At 39.1% G+C, this 22,128-nt stretch overlaps 1 protein-coding gene across 1 annotated transcript; it reads left to right on the forward strand.

Annotated features, from left to right (window-relative positions):
- Positions 1-19,298: 19,298 nt before the first annotated feature.
- Positions 19,299-21,917, forward strand: LOC118658711 (heterogeneous nuclear ribonucleoprotein K-like). Its single transcript, XM_036314287.1, has one exon. It carries the CDS (start codon positions 19,415-19,417, stop codon positions 20,807-20,809), a length of 1,395 nt encoding a protein of 464 aa, XP_036170180.1. The 5' UTR covers positions 19,299-19,414; the 3' UTR covers positions 20,810-21,917.
- The last annotated feature ends 211 nt before the right edge of the window (positions 21,918-22,128 follow it).

Here is a 22,128-nt window from a genome sequence, read left to right on the forward strand (position 1 = left end):
TGAACTGACTTGAATCTAAGATTGTACCCAGGCCTTTGGTTTTATCTGTGCATGTTCTTGGAGTGGAGCCAGATTCTCAGCAGAAACACACATTTGCAGGAATAGGACCAGCTGCAAAGGTTTTGAAACTATGAACGCTAGCACCATATAAAAGCTGAAAAACACAGATGGTCTCTGAGCTATAATTTCTTGACATCTCCAAAGGCTCATGTGTGTGCCTACACTACGCACTGCTATGGGGATGCTGGAGAGAAAGTTAGCTCTGGAGCTTGACGGGCTTTGCAGTCCTGGTCTGCCATTTAGTTGTGGCCGATCGATGACGTTTATCCTGTTTTATCAAAACTTAATGGGTTTTATGTGTTTCTGGAATAGAGCAGAATATCAACATACATAGTTTTGTTCTTGTTATCTTGACTTTGCATTACAGTGTTCAGAAGTATATCCTTCTGTATATTCATTTCTTTAATCAGTTTTAAAGTTATTTCTCCTTCCATAGCTTTCTTGCCTCTTCCAGTGAGAAATATCCTTCACCATAGCTGTCATTTCAATGGCTGTATCATTTTGACCATCACTGTATAGATGGCTCATCTTTTACAGCAAATAAAACACTCTAGTTTGTAGAGTATCAATGAAATAATCTTTCAAATTTAGTCAAGCTGGAGTGATATTGCCTCAAGTACCAAATTCCTAAAAAGACTGGAAAAGTTTTGGTGTTAAATGTGTGTGTGTGTGGGGAGGGGGGGAGTTCCTAAGTCTATGAAAAGAAATGTATATAAACAGTTCAATTGGGAAAGACATAATAGATTTGTTCTTTCAGGTATGAAGGTGGAAAGAGGTCTCTTGCCATGTGGTGTCTTCTGAATTGAGGCATATTTATGGATTTTTGTTTAAGATTGGCTTATCTCACTGACTTCTACAACTATGTCCTGTAATTTCAATATGCTTCCCAGTTTAATGGCCAAGTCATTGCCCTGAGTCCAGAAATAGAGAGGGTACCATGTCCTGCGTCAGCGATGTCAACATCCCCCTCAAGCCTACCTGTTTATAACACATATAACAAATGGCAAGCGTCAACTTTGGAAGACTACAGAGGAAAGAATTTAAAGTAAACTATAGAAAGCCTCTCTTCTTTCTTTTTCTGGGTTATTGAGCTAAGTGGGGTGCTGAAAATGCAGACTAAGGTATACCAGAAGCCTTTCAAATCTGTCCAATAATTCACAGTCATATAATAACTTAGGACACCTGAACCAATATTGATTAAAAACACTGGCTTCCTGCTGTACTGAGTGTTCTGGGGGTTAACAGAACTTTCTAGCTTATGCAAAAGACATTCACAGCTGAAACCTTGGGACATAGAAGACTTTCAAAGTCTGATGAATTATATGCCAACCCAAGGCCCTTGTAGCAGCAGACTAGCTCACACTTAGAGGATAAATCAAAGCATTAATCGCTCTTGCCAGTAAAGCAGGTGTTTTGACTGCCTTATGGTTCATTTTCATGCAAAAGGTTGTGGGATACAGAAATCACAAGAGAAGGCAAATAAATGGACCGATAGGACTGATCCCACCAGGCAAGGGGGCCCAAATCAGCTGTGTTTGCATATTAGGAAGTATACCTAATAGCAGTGCCTCCTTAAACTCTAGCTCTCTTCCCCCGCCTCCTCCTCTTTTCCTCTCTCTCTCTCTCTCTCTCTCTCTCTCTCTCTCTCTCTCTCTCTCTCTCTCTCTCCTTTCATGATAAAGTATTCCAGCAACAATAGAAGGTTTACAGTGCTAAACAACCATGTTGTACAGGACTTGGCAAAAGGATTTTTGTTTTTAAAAGATTTTAAAACAGGAGATACAAACTGTGTCATCTGGTTCCAAGATGGAATGGGAGGAGGAGGAGAAGCAAATTCTCCATCCCACTCTCATTTCAAAATTTAATGATGGCAGATAATATCATCAAAAAGTTCTGAGAACATAAACAACTCTTAAGATATTGGTCTATTAGAGACTTTATATTTTACTAGAGGCCCGGTGCATGGATTCATGTACTGGTGGGGTCCCTCCGCCTGGCCTGTGGGGGTAGGGCCAAAACTGGCTCTCTGACATCCCCTGAGGGGGTCCCAGATTGTGAGATGGCAGTTCTCTGATGACATACTCCAGAATTGGGTTCCCTCCTCTCTTCTCCCAATATTATGTCACACTCCCTCTGTATCTGTCTCGCTTCTTTCATCTCACTTTACCCTAAGTTTGGTGGTAACTGAGGACTTGTGGGCATTTAGCTGCAAAATGCAATCCTTTAGCAAACAGGATTTACTTAGCCTGGAATTTACTTGTCCTTGGGCAAGACCCTGCTCAATGTCAGGCTCCTGCGCAGACCCCTCTGCCCAGGTAGAATCCTGTGGAGGTGGGAACCTCCTTCTTCCCACCTGAGCTGCTTCTTCGCCTCCTCCCCTCCCTGGAGGTTGCCTGCTGGCGCTACTGTCCACCCAGAAGGAGGGAAGCCATGGCCAGTTTCCCAGCCAAGAGTGTTAGCGGGAAAATTCGCTGCCTCCAGTGGAAGTCGATATTAAGTGGATGGGCTGGTGCGGGGTGCCAGACATCGGGGCTGCAGCCAGTAGGTCCTGCATGTCTCATAATTTAGCTAATTGAGTCAAAAAGTTTCTGTAAGGGCTAGATCCATGACCTCTGCAATGGGCTAGAGGCCCGGTGGGGAGCCAGACCCAAAGTAGGGAGACAATGGGCAAGAGGCCTGGTGCACGGATTCATGCACTGGTGGGGTCTCTTGGCCTGGCCTGCGGGAATGGGCTGAAACAGGGTCTCTGACATCTCCCGAGAGGTTTTGGATTACGAGAGGGCAGTTCTCCGGTGATGCAGGCTCCCTCCTCTCCGGTTCCGGGTGAATTACGAGAGGGCAGTTCTCCGGTGATGCAGGCTCCCTCCTCTCCGGTTCCGGGTGAATCACCCGAGAACCACAGTTGCCAAGAAACCATAGCTCAGCAGCTCCTGCATTGTCTTCCCCCTGGTGGTCAGTGTGCGTCATAACTACCATTTGGATAGTCAGAAGGTCGGCTGGTTGGCTGGTCACTTGGGCTTTTATCTATATAGATAGTGTGGCTGAATTTGGAAAAATAATTTGAAACTTGAATATTTTCAAATTTATGGTTAATCTGACATCTCATAGAAAAGCAATTTTGATTTCTTACTTTGGAATTTTGCTAGATTTTATAAGTGTATAGTCATTGATGTAGTAAAGAAGTTGAAAAACATAACTAAAATTACAGTTGTAAAGTCTCTAGTAGATGTTATGGTTTTTATTCTGTATAGTAGCACACTTTTGGATAAATTCCAAAACTACATGACAACTAGTTAATAGGCAACTACTGATGCTGGTGCATTTACATTATAAAAGCTATTCTAAGCACTTTATATGTGCAGTATGTGGCAAATAATGTTATTATCTCCATAAGGAAACAGGCACAGAGAGGATAAGTAATTTGTTCTAATTCTAGAGCCTGTAGGCTCATCTATAACACTCTCCTGCCTCTAGATAGTAACTTATTAGATTCCTGGACCTCAATATTAATATTTTGAATTTTTACACTAAATATATAGGTCGTTTACAATAAATATTTTTTTAAAGAAAGCAAGCTGAGTAAGAAGTTAATTTCGTAAGCCAAATTATGTTTCCCACATGACTTTACATAGAACCTCTAGTTCATAATGTAGAATATAATCTTGCTAGAGAGTTCATAATATCTTTCCTAATAACAATTCTTGAAGAAAACCTAATAATTTTCTCATTTTTCTGAGTGTTCTAGAACCTATGGTTCAGGAACAGGAAGTGGCCTTGAGTGAAATAAAGCTTAAAGGTGGTTTGGCGAACATATTAGCTCAACATTCAATCCGATATAAATCTTGATTAATTTCTGTCTTATAAGGCTGGCAAGAACTATGAGGATGAGATTTGTATGCAGACTTCTAGAACTGTAAATGTCCAAGGGGATGAAATTGGTCACATCCTCTGAAAGTCCATTCGTGCCACACAGGCATTCTACATGAGGAATCTGCTCAAAGCCAGGAATTTGCTTGTTGAATGTACATCCCCAGAGCAAAAGTAAAGTTGCTCACATAATACAAATGTTTTGTGATTTTAGGAATACACCGTACATCCCTCACAACAAAAGGGAGACGGAATTCTTGAGTTGGAGTGATTTCTTCTGGTGTTAGTATTTCACCTTTCATTACCATCTAATGGTTGATTAACCCCCTTTGATTGACACATTCGTTTTAGAGTTGTAAATACATCATATCCAATCATACAGTGATCATGTCTTACTGGTCTGACACATTTTGGCTCCTTTCAAAAGAATTCTTAACACAAGCATTCATGGAAAGAACTCAAAGTTCCCTGTTCAAATCACCTATTAATTGAAATTGAATATGAAGTTTAGATCTTATGTACTTGTGCATTTTTCTGAGAACATGATCTATAAATTGCATAATATTTTCAGAGAACATATGTTTCAAAAAGTAAGAAAACCTAATGCAGTAATTTTGTAAAACTCTGCTCTTAACCATTTATTCTGTGTTACTAATACATTATAACCCCCTTGAGGGCAGTCTAATGGTGGTCCATTAAGAAGAGACTGCAGTTATTGTTAATAGTGATTTTTCTTTTTTTACTGATGAATAAAAGGAGATAGATATGCTTTCTCTATTTTTTTAATGTGATAAGATGTACATAACATTTTTCTATTTTAAGCATTTAAAGTGTCCAATTCAGTGGTATTAAGTATATTCACATTGTTCTGCAAACATCACCACCATCCATCTCCAAAATATCATCACAAGAGATTATTTAAAAAAAACACAACACTTTGATAGCATTCCAAGTTTTAAGTATGAAATAAATGAACCTTGTTATTTTGGTTAAAATCATGATTTCCTAACTGATTTTAGTGTTTGTTCTTCTGCCAAATAAAGTTTATTCTCATGTATAAATTATTTCTGAGATTGTATTATAGATGGCCCAATATGAACACTTATTTTTAAAAAATGTTTAAATTGAGCTCCGTTTAAACTAACACTAAGCATGGATTTTTTTCTAATAATTTAAAAAGTCAGAATATAACTATGGTTTTAAGCAAAATTAATTCTTTGATTAAAAAACAAAGACAAAGATGAGAGTATATTAATTTGAAAAGTCTAAGAGACTTACATGTCTTCAATTAGCATTATTTGGTATCCTACATCTTTACTCCATATTAAAATTTTATAAGTCTATAAAGTCTTAATATCTAATCTGATTGAATTACACATGGATTCTTATTTAAAAACAAAAAAAAGTCTTTTTTTACTAACAAAAATACTGTAATTACAAAAAATGTAAAATATAAATAAAAGTGGAAAGTAAGGGTAAAAGCCATAAGCCTGTCCACACTATGTGAAAGTGTACTTACTTTTAGGTGACATTGTTACAATTTTTAAAAATGATATTTTTTGTAAAAATTATCTCTTAACTTGTCTGCTTAAACCTCATATTTTAAGTCAAAATTTAAAATTCATATTCACACATTGATGTTAAATTATTTTACAGTGTGCTATGGACACAGCTACACAAACTGTTTTTCTTCATTTATTTAACAAATATTTATTAAAACACATAATGTGTCCTTCTACTGTAATTACTACAGAAGACATCCCCACTCTCCTTACTGTTTATAGGGCACAGAAAATATGCATGTAAAGAGAACAGATCAAGCATTAGTTGACAATTTATGATAATGAATTGAAAGCCACCCCGAGGACTTATAGCAGCGTATTTATTTCTAAATATGATTTAGAATGCTTTCACAGGATTGCACGTGGACACTTCCCGCAATTAAGGTTGGTCAGGAAAATGATTTGGAAATTTGCTCTTCTAGAGCAATAGCTTTTAAGATATAAGCTTCAGGGAACTACTGTGATGCCTCAGCATTCGTTTTTACAGATAGTCTTTCTGCAATTACATTAGCTTTGTAACTTTATTTTTATGCAAAGGCAAATTGGTCAGAGCTATAGAAAACAGAGTTCCTAACTCTGCAAATAACCTCTGTAAATAATGCATCTAGGTAAATTAAAATGTGAGTTGTGGGAGTATAGGACAGACATACATTGATTTTTCTTCTAAATTTGAACATTCAGGGAGTAATATACATGTATTAAGAATATTAATATGAATGACAATCCATCCAACTGGGCTTTTTCTAGCAACATTAATAGCCAATTTCAAACTAAAGATGTCATATATTCTTAACAGAAAATTTTATTTTGGGAAGGAAAGAATGATCAAGAACAGCTTAAAAAATATTTACAAATGTTTGGCTTTCTTATAGGAAAATAAAAATCTTTGGATAAAAGCACCAGTTCTCTAGGGGTATGAAAGTCTTAAGTAGATTACATTCACAGCAGCCTGCATTTCTCACCGCTATATACCTGCTTCAATGCCTATAATTGTTGACTTACTGAACCAAGAACAATTCAGAGACTGTGTTGTGGGCCAAACAAATACCCCACCTTCTAGTTTTTAAATTGGGTCTAATGATAGCCACACATAGCAGTTTAATCAAAAACATTTAGCAGATACAGCTACTAGTCTGTGAAATTGAATGTTAGCTGTTGACTGCCATCAGTTTTATCTAGGGCAGAAAGGAGAGAACAAAAAGTAATGTACCCTGTATACTAAACGAAGAACCACCAGATCTATTCCTGTATTCATTTCCTAGGGTAACTAACAAATCACACAAACTTCCTATCTTAAATAACCAAACACTTCTTATTGTTTTGGAAGTTGGAAGTCCGGAATCAATGTGTCCACAGGCGGTGCTCCCCGCAGAGGCTCCAGGGAGAGTCCTTTCTTCCATCTTCCTAGTTCTGGTGACTCCAGGCGCTCCTGAGCTTCTAGCTGCGGGGCCCCAGTCTCTGCCTCTGTCTTCACATGGCCTTTTCCTCTTCTCCGTGTCTTCTTTTCTACTGTCTCTTCTAAGGACACTTGTCATTGGATTTAGTATACAAATAATCCAAGATGATCCATCAAAGTTCTTTACTTACTTGCATCTGTCAAGACTCGTCAGTAAGTTCACCGTTACAGGTTCTAGGGGTCAGGATGTGGCCATATCTTTTGGGGAATCTAAGGCAACTACTATCACTACCCAGACTGTTACATTGGGCAGTATATGAATTTAATAGTCATGCTACATTGTCTTTTGTAATGGCTGCCTGCCTGTCTTCTCCAAGACAGTGTGGTACGCGCAACTAAATTGTTAAATAATAACAATAATAACTGCAGGAGTTAATATATATTGAATTTCTTTATGTACAGAACACTGTTTTTTTTAAAACATATTTTCTCCTCACAGCTCCATCAATTAAGTATTATTATGCCAATTTTCCAGATTCAGGAAATAAAGACATACAGATGTAAAGTGATTTGTTCAATTTACATGGAGGAGGAGATGTGATTTGAATCCAAGCAAGCTGACTTCAAAACCCTTACTCTTCACATCCACATTTTGTAGCCTTTTAGGTAATGTAACTTGAAGATTATCTAGGGGGAAAATTTGTATTCCTCTTCATATACTCAGATCTCTAAAATTCATAAAGTTTGAGACCACGATACCTTTATTAAACTTTACCTTGAGAATTAGCCACTATATTTCAACTATGGATAATATTGAAATATATTAGAACCCAGAGCTAGAAGTGTCATTTTATTATATATGGAGAAAGAAACTTACAAAAGCAGAGCCCTAAGTTAATAAAAGTTCCAGAGTAAATGAGAAATTCTGGAGAAATAAATCAGTCTCTGGCCTGATGTAGAAGCCAGTATTCCTTCTCTTTATATTTTCTTTAAAAAAATAAATAAAGGGAAGGAAAAAAAACACTTACTTTTTATAGTCAGAGGGAACGTGGCAGACTTTTTGCCCCTACGACTTAACCAATATGCACCTCACCGCATACCCTCGAATGTACAATGTGACGTTAACAGTTCCCATCTAGAGGCGGGGTCAGTGTTACCTCCCCTGAGCCTGGGTGGCACTTCTGTCTCAACCAATGTGGCAGAAGTGATGCTCTGTGCGTCTTGAAGCTAAGTATTAAAGGCAGTTCTTGCTCTCTCTCTCTCTCCACCCACCCCCTTCTCCCCACCCCCCTTCTTCTCCTTTCAGGTGGCCATCTACTGTGAGACATATTATCTAAAGAGCCTTCAGATAGTACCAGCCCCAAGTCTTCCAGTTTTCTCCCAGACAGATAAGCCATTCCTACTGCTAAAAGTTCTTGGACCACAGAACCACAAGAAGTAATAAAAGGATCATTGTTGTTTTAAGCTACTAACTTTTGGGATAAGTTATTACCCAACATTAGATAATTAACATAGAGAAATATATAACCATGCCATTTTCCCCATCTATATATATAAAAGGATAATATTCAGTGTCCCCTCAGGAGTTTGACTGGGGGAATGGAAATTTAATCACTTGTTATGATATGTGCTGACCACCAGGGGGTGGCGCAGAACATGGCAGGTGACCAGCAGCTGCAGCGGGGTGCTAAGGGAGTGAGGGAAGGAGGAGGCAGGGAGGTGAGGGGAACTGTGAGGTGGAGGCTCATGGGCAGTGACAAGGAAAGGAGGAGGTGGAGAGGCGGGGAGGCGGGGAACCTGATCAACCCTGATTGCCTGCCAGGCCTAGGGACGCTACCCAGCACGAATTTTGTGCACCGGGCCTCTAGTATTACATATTAGTCTTTATCTTTCACTTATCAGTTTACTTTTTTTAAAAAATCAGGTTTCTATTATGTATAGCCTTTAATGCATTCAAGAAATATTTATTTAGCATTTTCTATGTACTAGGCCTGTGGTAGCCTCTTATGACATGGTGATAAAGAAGACAAAATCCCTGCTATTACACAGCTTCCATTCTTGTTGGTAGAAATACAGTTCCTCCTTTGACTCTACAGTAGTACATACCTAAATCCAGAAACATTGTGCAGATTCTGCCACCAAGTAGAATATTCTAGTCATGTTTTGTGTCCTAGGTCAAGCTTCCAAGAGGCAGAGCCCAAGAGGTATATTTGTGTGTAATTTATTAAGGAAATCTTCCCAGGAAGACCCACAAATGGAGATGAAGAAACAGGAAAGGGAGGCAGAAGAAGCCAAGCAAGGGTTCAGGTTTCAGACCATGCCTCAGTCTCAGCCTCAGCCTCAGCTTGATTCTGCAGAGAAGCCCTCTGGGTACATTTGCACTAAAGAACTTATCTTTCTCAGAAGCATAAGATCTGGGCCTTTATGCTCTTTCATCAATCACTCATCTTAAAGGGGTGTAAACTTCCAGGGACTTCTGGATTTTTCTGTATTTGAACAGTGTAATTACAGTAATGCAAGAGAAGTTTTTGGAAAAGACTATAGCACAATGAAGCCAGAAAAAAAGATACACAGAAATGATAAAAGTTGATCTCAAGGGATCTGGAAGGAGCATGGATATTGTCTCCTTAATTAATTGAGTATAAATTTGAAGGACAGAAAAGGAAATATATTTACAGAATAAAACCTGTAGAAATAAAATTGAGAATGAGGAATATAAATACCGCATCAATCTGCCAGAAAGTAAAATATTTTGCACCTTCATAAGGAAGACATAATTTGAGACCCAAAGTATATCTATTGCTCCATGGATGATTCTGTTCCTTTATTTTTTACTTAAATTTATTTGATAATATGATATGGCCTTAATTTCCAAGTTGAGTCAAAAATTATATAGATAGTTGCAGGGGCAAGGCAAGGAGTACATCCACGCTCCCGTGTACTAGGGATATTGTTCGTTCTTTTTCCAGTTTGGACTAGGCATAGGTAGTTCTGATTATGGTTAGTTTAACTTCTGCTTCTGCTACACATCAACTCCTTTCCACACCAAAATTTTTTACGTCTCCATAATCTATGTGCGAGCAAAACCGGCTCTTCTTTTGTTCTACATACTCGGGATAAGGAAGGGGACCTCCGAAAGTGTGTTATGCATTTATTTACTTATTTTAATAGGGAGTAGTTGTTGTTTTTTAAATCCAAGGCAAATTTAAATTGAAAAGTAGTAACTGAGTATAGAATATTGAGAAATGACCTATAACTAGCTTCATTGGTTTCCAACTGTTCCTGCAGTATGGTAAGAATAAGGCTCAATACTAATATTAGGAATTCATTTGAATTTCCAACCAATGGCCTTACCCATGATCTTTGCTTGCTTTAATGAATGAAAAAAAATCTTTGTGTCTGACTTTATTGAATGACAAAGAGTTTTATTTGACTATTCATTTGCATCCAAATTAAAAAGAATATATCAATAAAAATCAGTCAGTTCATAAATCAAAGCACAACAGCTGGAGCTTAGTGTGACTAAATACACATAGTGTGTGAGTTAGCTATGGCTGCACAAAGGATGGCCATGGTGTTTGTGGGGCAGGAGTGTAGCATGGCTTTCCTGGGAGCTCTGCTTTAGCGCTCAGAGTGCAGCCAGGACTGCGTCTCACCTGACGCTCAATTGAGGAGGGTCCATATCTAAGCGTTAAGTGCTTTTCAGCAGGATCCAGTCCAATGTGTGCTGAGCAGTTGAACACCTCAGCTCCTTCCTTGCTGTCACCTGGAGGCCTCCTCAGTTCGCTGCCTCTTAGGCTACTCCCTATTGCTTGCTCCTTCACCAAAGCCAGCAAGAGCTGAGAGTAAGTGTCCACTAGCAAGACGGAAGATACAATCTTAGGTAACTTATTGTGGAAATAATACTCCATGATCTTTCACGTAGTCCACTGGTTAGCAACAAATCACAGATCCCACCTACCCTTAGGGAGAGGGGACCATACAGTAGCAAACACACAACAGAAAGCAGAGATCACTGGGAGCCACCTTGAGGTCTGTCCACCACATTAGTTTACATGGCGACATAATGTAAGAATGAATAACTTCCTTCAGTGAATAAAGCCATTTTTTTGTTCTAAGAGCATAAAACCTAGTAATGAAAACATTAGCAGTACCATAAGCAGTAACTATTGCAACACCTTCGTAATAATAACTCATATACGGACACATTCTCATTTCTCTTATGAGGTATACATACATGCATAACTTCTGAGGGACTGAGCAGTACAAGCAAACCACCTGACTTATCCAAGCAAAGAAGGCTGATTAGCACTAAGTACCTGAGGCCTGGAACAGTATTGTTGGGGAAAATCAAGAGAGAGGAGCCGCAATTACACGGTTTTCCTGTTGCCCATCATAAGCTAAGGCTGTGTGAAACGGTGGAGCTAGAATTCAGATTCTGGCAGAGAGATTCAGTCCCATGGTCTTACACAGCTTCATATGAGAGGAAGCACCGACAATTCCACAGGTTTGATCAGGAGTGGCATCCAAGCCTTGAGCTTGCAGCTCTGTGATGTGCTGTACAATGGCTTCCAGCCCTGACCCATCTCCTCAGCACTTAACTAGAATGGATTATATTAGCACTTCGGTCTACAGTTGGTTTCAATAGAACAGATTTCAGTTCCCAAATATTCTGCGAGAGGCCAATTCCCTCTTGGACATGTTAATCCCTAACTTTCAGCCAACACCCCAGATGCCAAAGGATGACCTCCATGTTTCCCATCCGATCAGCAACCCTTACCATTTCAACCTGTGTTTGTTATTTGCTAACATGGCAATGCTGTACTTACTCATTGATATACATGAGTCTGAGTTCAGTTTAAAAGCAGATTATTTAGGTCATGTTTAGAAGGTACCATATGATCTATATTTCTTCTATATCTCTTCTTTTATGGAAGAATATTTTCATTTTATTTTATTTTATTATATATTTATTTTATTTTTTTTAAATATATTTTTATTGATTAAGATATTACATATGTGTCCTTGTCCCCACGTTACCCTCTACCCCCCCCCCCCCGCTCATGCCCTCACCCCCCCCCCGTTGTCCGTGTCCATTGGTTAGGCCTATATGCCCTTACCCCCACCCTCCCCTACCCTCCCTCCAATCAATGCCTCTCCGTCTCTGGATCAGTCCTTGTTCATCAGTTTATGTTGTTCATTATATTCCACAAATGAGTGAGACCATGTGGTATTTATCCGCTCTCCAGTTCCATCCATGCTGTGGCAAATGGTAAGAGTTCCTTTTTCTTCTTCCTCGTCTTAAAGAATACCTTTCAGCATTTCATATAATGCTGGTTTGGTGGTGATGAACTCCTTTAACTTTTTCTTATCTGTGAAGCTCTTTCTCTGACCTTCTATTCTGAATGATAGCTTTGCTGGATAAAGTAATCTTGGTTGCAGGTTCATGCTATTCATCACTTTGAATATTTCTTGCCACTCCCTTCTGGCCTGCATGGTTTCTGTTGAGAAATCAGCTGACAGTCGTATGGGTACTCCCTTGTAGGTAACTGACTGTCTTTCTCTTGCTGCTTTTAAGATTCTCTCTTTGTCTTCTGCTCTTGGCATTTTAATTATGATGTGTCTTGGTGTGGTCCTCTTTGGATTCCTTTTATTTGGGGTTCTCTGCGCTTCCTGGACTTGGAAGTCTATTTCTTTCACCAGGTGGGGGAAGTTTTCTGTCATTATTTCTTCAAATAGGTTTTCAATATCTTGCCCTCTCTCTTCTTCTGGTATCCCTATAATTCTGATGTTGGTACGCTTGAAGTTGTCCCAGAGGCTCCTTACACTATCTTCATATTTTTGGAATCTCTTTTCTTTTTTCTTTTTCAGTTGGGTATTTTTTGTTTCTTTGTATTTCAAATCTTTGACTTGATTTTTGGGATCCTCTTGTCTGCTGTTGGATCTCCGTAGATTATTCTTTATTTCAGTCAGTGTATGCTTAATTTCTAGTTGGTCCTTTTTCATGTCTTCCATGGTCTCACTATACTTATTGAGGGACTCATTAAATTTATCGGCGGTTTCCATAAAATTCTTGAAAAACCTTATAAACGTGGCCTTGAACTCTATATCCAGTCATTTGCTTTCCTCCATTTCTGCCATTTGTGACCTGTTTCTTTGTCTCCGCATTTTGGCTGCTTCCCTGTGTTGATAGAGTGGCTTTGTGTGCTAGGTGTCCTGTAGGGCCCAGTGGCTCAGCCTCCCCAGTTACCTGAGGTGGACACTCTTGGTGCACCCCCTCGTGGGCTTTGTGCACAGTCTTGTTGTAGTTATGCCTTGGTTGTTGTAGGATCACTGGGAGGAATTGACCTCCAGGCCAATTGGCAGCAAGAATCAGCTGTGTCTGCAGTGGGAGAACTTCTGTACTGGAGACACCCTTCTGGGGCAAGACTTGCTTCAGTGGGGCTTTGGTGCTCACTGAGACTGCACCCTGAGTGTGTCCCTTATGGATCTGAGGAGTTGTGATCTGGATGGTCCCCCTCTGACCACTGGGTACAGTGGCTCTTGGATCTAAGGAGGTGCTAATTTTGCCTCTGCCTGAGGTTACACAGCAGGAACTACGAAGAGAACTGCAGATTCCCCTTCCTTTTTTTTTGGAGTTTGGAAGTGCCCTGATGATGCTCAGCTGTGTAGCAATGCAAGCCGCTGTGGGGCCTTGGGCCTTCTCTTGGAAGCTCTGGGTCTATCTGGCCCAGCTGCGGTTAGGTAATTACAGGTTGCAAATGGCCGGGGCATTCATATGCAAACGCCTCTGCCGCAGCCTGGGCGGGGCGGGGTCTCAAGGAATCAAAGGGCGGAGAAAGTAGCTATGGCAGAGCCTCAGCCCCGCCCTAAGGAGTCACGAGTCCCAGTGTCCCAGCAATGGCTGCAAGCACCTCTGAGGGAAAGCCGCTCTCAAGCTCGCCCGCTGCCAGACAGTCCAGTTTCTCCCCGTATGAGTCCTGGGTCCCCAGAGACTTCCCAGAACCGGATTTCAGAGCTGTCGGGAGCTTGTGTCTCCCTCCGGATTCAAAAAGACAGCCGCGTCCTCAGGTGCCAGACCCTTTCCGTGCGCCCAAGCCTCCGTACCTCTGCACTCCACCTCCGCAGGTCCTCCCACTCGCAGTGTGCTTTTCTTTCCTTCTAGTTGTAGAATTTACACTCAGCCAGCCCTCCTGTAGTTCTGGATGATGTCCACCTTGTGTTTTTGATGCATTTATCGATTGTTGTGGGAAGCAGCAATTTCCCGGTGTTTATCTATGCCGCCATCTTAGTTTCTCCAAGAATATTTTCATTTTAGAAGTTTTTATCGTTCTCTATAAACTTATTAATTACCTAAATTTTATGCTTTTTCTTTACATTCTATCCCTTTTATCAGACTCCGCAATTTCTTCTAGAAGTGTTCTAATTTAACTTGAAAAATACCTCTCTCTAACTTTTTATTCCACTTTATTTCATAACTCTAGAAAATGCTTTTTTAATATATTGTAGTGAGTGGAGTTAACTTATAGATAGGAGTGTTTTATTCTGAAGTTTCATTGGTTTCTGATAAACAGTACTGTTTTCAGTAAGTCCAAGAAATATACTTCCTATTCCAAGTTCTGTCTGAAGCCAATAATACTAATGAAAAATTCCAGTATATTTCTGTTTCTTCTCTTTTTCTTTTTTTGTCTTTTCTAAAGGTTAATAGTCTAGTTTCTGAAATAACCATTTAGGAAATGTTAACTTTATGCTAATCCAAATTATTCTCCAAAATTCTGTCCTGAAATAACCTCTTGCCATTTTTATTCTATGCCTGCAAGAAACAACAACAACAACTAAGATTTCCATGCTGGGTCTTGCAAATGGGAAGAAAATGCATTAACTATATATCATGACACCAACTAAAGAAAAGTTAGGATTTTTTTATTTTTATTTTTTTTGCTAGAGCTACTTTGGCATATATCTTTGACTATTTCTTTTAACTGGAGAAGGTTAAAAGTAATGATTAGTGAGCCTTTTGTTTTGGTATTGATGTCAGAAGAAAACAAACCCACTTGGGAAACAAATGTTCAGATGAGTAACATGGGGCCTATGGATTGAGTGATAAGTACAGCAGCCTTGACATGCAAAACTAAAAGACCTGATGACCTAGGGCTGGAGTGGAGTATAAATTTGAGGCATTTGTTCTTTGGAAACTCATGAAAAAAGAGATAAATGGATAGTGATCTTTTCACAAAGTTTCAGGAACCCAGAATATTAAGACAAAATATTGCCCTCGGAGAAAAGGTTAAATTTTCCAGATGGCTTAGCATTAAAATATGAGAGCAGGGAGGCAAAGGTTTTGACAATAATTGCCAACCACCCTTTTCTCTACTATTAGGTGATTTGTATTCTTCAGACATTTCCTGTCCAATTCTAAAGGCTAAATTCATTAACTGCTACCCGTTTTCTTTAGGCAAAAAATAGGACTATGCATAATATTTGTTATTAATTTCTTCAACATACTGCTGCTTACATAATGTGTAATGTTTTCAAAAAGCAATTAGCCTTGGAAAACAACATTCTTTAAGTCAGTGCTTTTCAAACTACGCTAGTCCATGTCTCATTTTTAAAAACAGACGATAAAAATTAACAAGTAGAATCTAGCCTCTCTTATTGTGATTTGAAATTTCTAATACGAATAATAAGTATTAGAATACAACACAAAAAGATAAAATGTAAAACTTAACAAGAAACATATGAAATCTTCTTTGAAGAAAACTGTACATGCCACTGAGAGACACAAAAATAGGCTTTCATTATAAGGAGAGAGACTCTCTTGGACAGGAAAATGCAACAGCATGAGAATGTTAGTTCTCCCTGAAATTAATCTATAAATATAATGTGACCCTAGTAAAAATAGCAACAATATATTTTTGGAAATTATACAAACTATTTTCAAAGTTAAAATAGGAATGAAATAGTCAGAAATATTCTAAAAATAGAGAGATAAAATAGAGAGAATTATGTTCCTCTAGCCCTATCATTTTAAGCTTACAATAATTAAAACACCATGATACTATAAAGAAAGGCAATAAAAAAAAGGAAAGGCAATTTATGTACTCTTAAGCACTATAAGCATTGATATTTTTATGTTATTGTTATTTATTTTTTAATCTGAAACTAATCAATGGCTTGACATCTTATGATTACTTTATTTTTGTTTTAGTTAAAAGATTTTTTAAATGATAACCAGAGTTGAGAGCTCTAGATAAAAATATGTATATTATACAAATTGAAGGAGAATATATTTTTGTTGTTGTTAATCACCTGAGGATAGTTTTCTATTGATTTTTAGAGAGAGTGGAAGGGGAGAGACAGAGGGAGAGAAATATCCATGTGAGAGAGACATATCTATTGGTTGCCTGCCACACATGCCCTGGGCTGGAGTCTGAGCCTGCAACCTAACTGGCTAGGGCTGAAGGAGAATATTTATCAGCAGTAGCTCTTTGTCTGAACTAGAACCAAATAAAAATGAGGCAAATGTGAAAAGTCAAGGAAAGATGAGATTAAATCAGATTTTCTTCTCATATGAGGGAGTGATATTCAGGATATGATATCCTGAAGAGTGGTTAAATTTTGGAAGGCATGTGAACAGAAAAAAGAAAATTGAAAAACACTCAGAATAAAAATTATTTTCTTTAAGAAAAGCTGTTCTATCACGGAATAAAATGGATTATCCGGAGTCAAAATCTAAACATCAAAACTATGAGCGACTAAATAGTGTGTTCTTTTGAATTTGAATATTTTCAGTGACACTCCGAGAGTTAAATATGGAGATTTTTCATGCTGAATGAGTAGATGGCATCCCTTTACATTAAAATAAATGATGGAGTTGAGAGATTCTATGGAAGGGCAGATAGTCTGTTCATCATTTGCAATATGCATTCCTTCATCTGGGACATTAGTTTAATGTATGGCATGTCTTTGCTTTTATAAGACTGGATGCATTGTAATAAAAGTGAGGGATATGTAGGAGGAGATTATGATTTTGTGTTTTTTTTTTTTTAATGTTTGGCTTTGCCATTTATTTGCTTGTTTGTTTTCATAAGAGAGCTAATGTTGTGAATCACAAACCTTTTACCAATGACTCACTCAAACAGGCAAGGAAGGATTTTGCAAACACTTTCCAGCGGTGAGGGGCATCTTTGTTAATTTCATGTGTATCCCCTAATACTCTGTGGGCCAGTTGGATGCCTAACTCATAGTGTAAGCTCTGTACTGTGGGCTGGGGTCTATTGCTCATTCTGCAAGCTTTTCTGGCTGTTTCATTATTGTAATTTTGGAGCAACAATCTTGTTGCTGCTCAAAATCTTCCTGTGATAGTTCTGGGTACGTCTCAGATTTTTATTATTATTATTATAACTGATATTAAATACTCCAAAAGTACTTTCAGGAAATTTGGTAAGATTTCTGTTACATACATTATATACTATATTACAGTATACACACATACATACTTTCCCGTAATATTTTCTACCCTGATAATGCACACAGATTTCTCCGCTGTGTGACTATTTGGGTTTCTGTCAAAACAAAACAAAATCACAGGGTTGTTTATCGTTTTTGTTTTTTTCTTCTAAATATGGGAAAGTTCCTTAAATAAGTTTGGTCTCCAGGGTTCACAATGGTTGCTTCACACTGCTGCCTTGGTCACAGCTGATGGTGTAGAAATTTAGAGGATGAGTCTAATTAGATCCTTTCTTCCCCAAAAGACCTAAAGTTGTAACAGGAAGACAACAGCTAGACCACAGAACTGAGTCACTGCCAATGCAACATCCTATAGGATATTCTGCTGGGGACTTCTCTGAATTGACTTGTTGAGTCAGATATTTGACTCGATTCAGTGAGAAGTCCTCATGTTCTTCTCTATATTTGCTTCTTAGCCATGTTTTAAAATTGTGAATTTTTTAAAATTTTATTGAGGTGTAATTAAAACAATAACATGTTGATGTTAAATATACATCTGGTGAGTTTTGACAAATATAATGGACCACCCCCAATCAAGCCCTAAAACCTTGCTTCACTCTGCTTTGTAGGCGGTTTCCACCTTCTCCACTCCCCACTCCCATTGTCAGGGAAACACTTTCCTTCCTTCTTTCTTGTTTTTAAATTTGTCTTTATTGTTGAAAACAGTACAGATGTCCCTTTCTTCCCCCATTGACCCCTTCTAGTCACACCCGCCCCACCTATGGCCCAGGCCTCCACTACACTCTTGTCTGTGTCCCTGGGTTATGCATATATGCATACAAGTTCTTTGGTCAATCTCTTCCCTCCCACCCACTCATCCCCACCTTCCCACTGAGATTCCACAGTCTGTTCCATGCTTCTATGTCTCTGGGAAATACTTTTATGATATTTTTCAGAATTTGAGAGAGTAGTCTTATTTATTTTGAAAAAAGGTCAATCATAATAATAACTACCATCCCTCCCCCCATCACATTTCTCGATCAGCTCCACCCCCAGCCATTAAGAATAACTTGTGTAGGACTTGAATGTTATTCCCTTTTTCCCCCCCTTTTACATATTCACAGTGTGACAGGTCAAAACTGTACTTGTTTCTGGAGATACAAAAATAAATCAAATATAAGAATATACCTTCCCTCTGTCATGGTACCCAGATTCTCGTGTGGGACTTGGAGGAGTAAACTGAGAATTACTGTGGAAGTTATCCAAATGACTGGTACTGACTTTTTGAGAGTGTGGAACTCCTAACGATTGTGTGGTGGAGAAGGCGCTGCTCACCAAAGCACAGCAACCAGCATTTCATAGCCTCCCTTTGAGCTGTATGACTGTTTGTAGACACTGAGCTCTTAGTGGAATTAACATAAGACACTTTCAGGCCTGGTCCCTAATAACCTTCTAATTGTATTACTTCGTGGCCATTGCCCCTGTGTCTGGCTGGAAAAGAGATCCCTCCCAAAGTAACCTTGGAAATGATAGGTTACTAATGGTGAGTCTCCATGAGACCGATCCTCAAATGACCTTCACCTAAGCCTGACTATGACATCAGTAGGAACTTCCACCATACTGAAGAAGTTATCATTTTGAGCTTTTTTTTTTTTTTTTTTTTTTTGCAACTGTTAGCCTTCCCCACGAATACCAATGTAAACTATAATTTCTCTTTTTCATTTTTGCTTTCAATCCATCTGATAAAAAGCTCAGTTCAGGAAGAAACTTACTATTTAATTTTCCATATCTGCACCTGAGCTGATGCACACTTCTGCAGGAAAATAACAAAAGAAAACAGGAGGCTTCGGGGCGCTACGAGGCATGTGCCTGCAGGATGAGCTCTAGTTTTGTTGTCTTGGAGACTAGGCCTCTTGTTAGGGAAGGAGAAGGGACCGGCGGGCGGCACCCGAGGGCGGTACAGACCGCCGCAGTCTCTGGCTACTGCAGCACTAGGGTGTCAGGTGGTCCCGCCCAGAACACTTCAGTTCTGCTCTGCAAGGATATATAATTGATTGGTGTGTCCATATAATCCAAGAAAATGGAAACTGAACAGCCAGAGGAAACCTTCCCCAACACCGAAACCAACGGTGAATTTGGTAAACGCCCTGCAGAAGATATGGAAGAGGAACAAGCTTTTAAAAGATCTAGGAACACTGATGAGATGGTTGAATTACGCATTCTGCTTCAGAGCAAGAATGCTGGGGCAGTGATTGGAAAAGGAGGCAAGAATATTAAGGCTCTGCGTACAGACTACAATGCCAGTGTTTCAGTCCCAGACAGCAGTGGTCCCGAGCGCGTATTGAGTATCAGTGCTGATATTGAAACAATTGGAGAAATTCTGAAGAAAATCATCCCTACCTTGGAAGAGGGCCTGCAGTTGCCATCACCCACTGCAACCAGCCAGCTCCCGCTCGAATCTGATGCTGTGGAATGCTTAAATTACCAACACTATAAAGGAAGCGACTTTGACTGCGAATTGAGACTGTTGATTCATCAGAGTCTGGCAGGAGGGATTATTGGGGTCAAAGGTGCTAAAATCAAAGAACTTCAAGAGAACACTCAGACAACAATCAAGCTTTTCCAGGAATGCTGTCCTCATTCCACTGACAGAGTCGTTCTTATTGGAGGAAAACCTGATAGGGTTGTAGAGTGCATAAAGATCATCCTTGATCTTATATCAGAGTCGCCCATCAAAGGACGTGCACAGCCTTATGATCCCAACTTTTATGATGAAACTTATGATTATGGTGGCTTTACAATGATGTTTGATGACCGCCGTGGCCGTCCTGTGGGATTTCCCATGCGGGGAAGAGGTGGTTTTGACAGAATGCCTCCTGGTCGGGGTGGGCGCCCAATGCCTCCATCTAGAAGAGATTATGATGATATGAGCCCTCGGCGAGGACCTCCTCCCCCTCCTCCTGGACGAGGTGGCCGGGGTGGTAGCAGAGCTCGCAATCTTCCTCTTCCTCCACCACCACCACCTAGAGGAGGGGATCTAATGGCCTATGACAGGAGAGGAAGACCTGGAGATCGTTATGATGGCATGGTTGGTTTCAGTGCCGATGAAACATGGGACTCTGCAATAGATACATGGAGCCCTTCAGAATGGCAGATGGCTTATGAACCACAGGGTGGCTCTGGATATGATTATTCCTATGCAGGGGGTCGTGGCTCATATGGTGATCTTGGTGGACCTATTATTACAACACAAGTAACTATTCCCAAAGATCTGGCTGGATCTATAATTGGCAAAGGTGGTCAGAGGATTAAACAAATTCGTCATGAGTCAGGAGCTTCGATCAAAATTGATGAGCCTTTAGAAGGGTCCGAAGATCGGATCATTACCATTACAGGAACACAGGACCAGATACAGAATGCACAGTATTTGCTGCAGAACAGTGTGAAGCAGTATGCAGATGTTGAAGGATTCTAATGCAAGATATTTTTTCTTTTTTATAGTGTGAAGCAGTATTCTGGAAAGTTTTTCTAAGACTAGTGAAGAACTGAAGGAGTCCTGCATCTTTTTTTTTTTAATCTGCTTCTGTTTAAAAAGCCAACATTCCTCTGCTTCATAGGTGTTCTGCATTTGAGGTGTAGTGAAATCTTTGCTGTTCACCAGATGTAATGTTTTAGTTCCTTACAAACAGGATGGGGGGGGAGGGTGTGCAAAAACTAACATTGAAATTTTGAAACAGCAGCAGAGTGAGTGAATTTTAATTTTTGTTCATTGTTGGTGGTTAGAAAATTCCCCCTATGTAATTATTGTGAACACTTTGCTTTGTGGTCACTGTAACATTTGGGGGGGGTGGGACAGGGAAGAAAAGTAATAATAGTCCATATGTCCCTGGCATCTATTCAGAGCAGTGTGCAGAATGTAATGCTCTTTTGTAAGAAACGTTTTATGATTTTTAAAATAAATTTAGTGAACCTATTTTTGGTGGTCATTTTTTTTTTTTAAGATGGTCATTTTTCAAATGGCTGAATTCCCCAACCCTACCCCCAACTAAACACTAAGTTTGATTTTCAGCTCCTCTGTTGGACTTGGACTTAGGCAAAAAATAATAATCTTTGCAAATTCAGTTCTGGTGATTTCTGGATGGTTTGAATGTCCATTGCTTGGGAAAAAATTCCATCATACCCCACTCATGCTTATAATAAGCTGGGGATTTTGTTTTTGTAAATGCCCCTACTTTGCAACAGTTTCCTATGTTAGTAATTGTGAAGAACCAAGATGGGGAGCAGTACTAAAAATTAAGTAAGGTATAAATGTATACCAGAAGCCTGATAGCAAGTTTTATTAATCGGAGTAATATTTGGTTATGGAAGTGACTGATGCTAAATAAATTCTGGTTATTTTTTATTAGATAATTTCTTAACAAATTTAAACTGTCAGCCTGCTTAGTGTCTATTAGTTAAACTTTGTAAAATATATATATATTCTTGTTTTTCCATTGTGTGCAAAATGAAAGAAAAAGATGTACCATTTCTTTGTTGTATGTTGGATTATGTAGGAAATGTTTGTGAACAAGTCAAAAAAAAAAGGGAAAAAAGTTCCTGTGGATGTTTTGTGTAGTATCTTGACGTTTGTATTAATAATAGTTAAGTTCACTTCCGAATAAAATTCCCATAATGCTAGATTTGACGTGTGCCCGATTTGAGCAAGGGTTGATTGACACCTGTTAAAATTTGTTAAACCGTTCCTCTTGTAAGGAAATATAGTAATCTTAAATTACATAAAAAACAAAAAAAAAC

This window comes from Myotis myotis, unplaced genomic scaffold (genome assembly GCF_014108235.1).
Source record: "Myotis myotis isolate mMyoMyo1 unplaced genomic scaffold, mMyoMyo1.p scaffold_m19_p_6, whole genome shotgun sequence".
In the NCBI taxonomy this organism is placed as follows: domain Eukaryota; kingdom Metazoa; phylum Chordata; class Mammalia; order Chiroptera; family Vespertilionidae; genus Myotis; species Myotis myotis.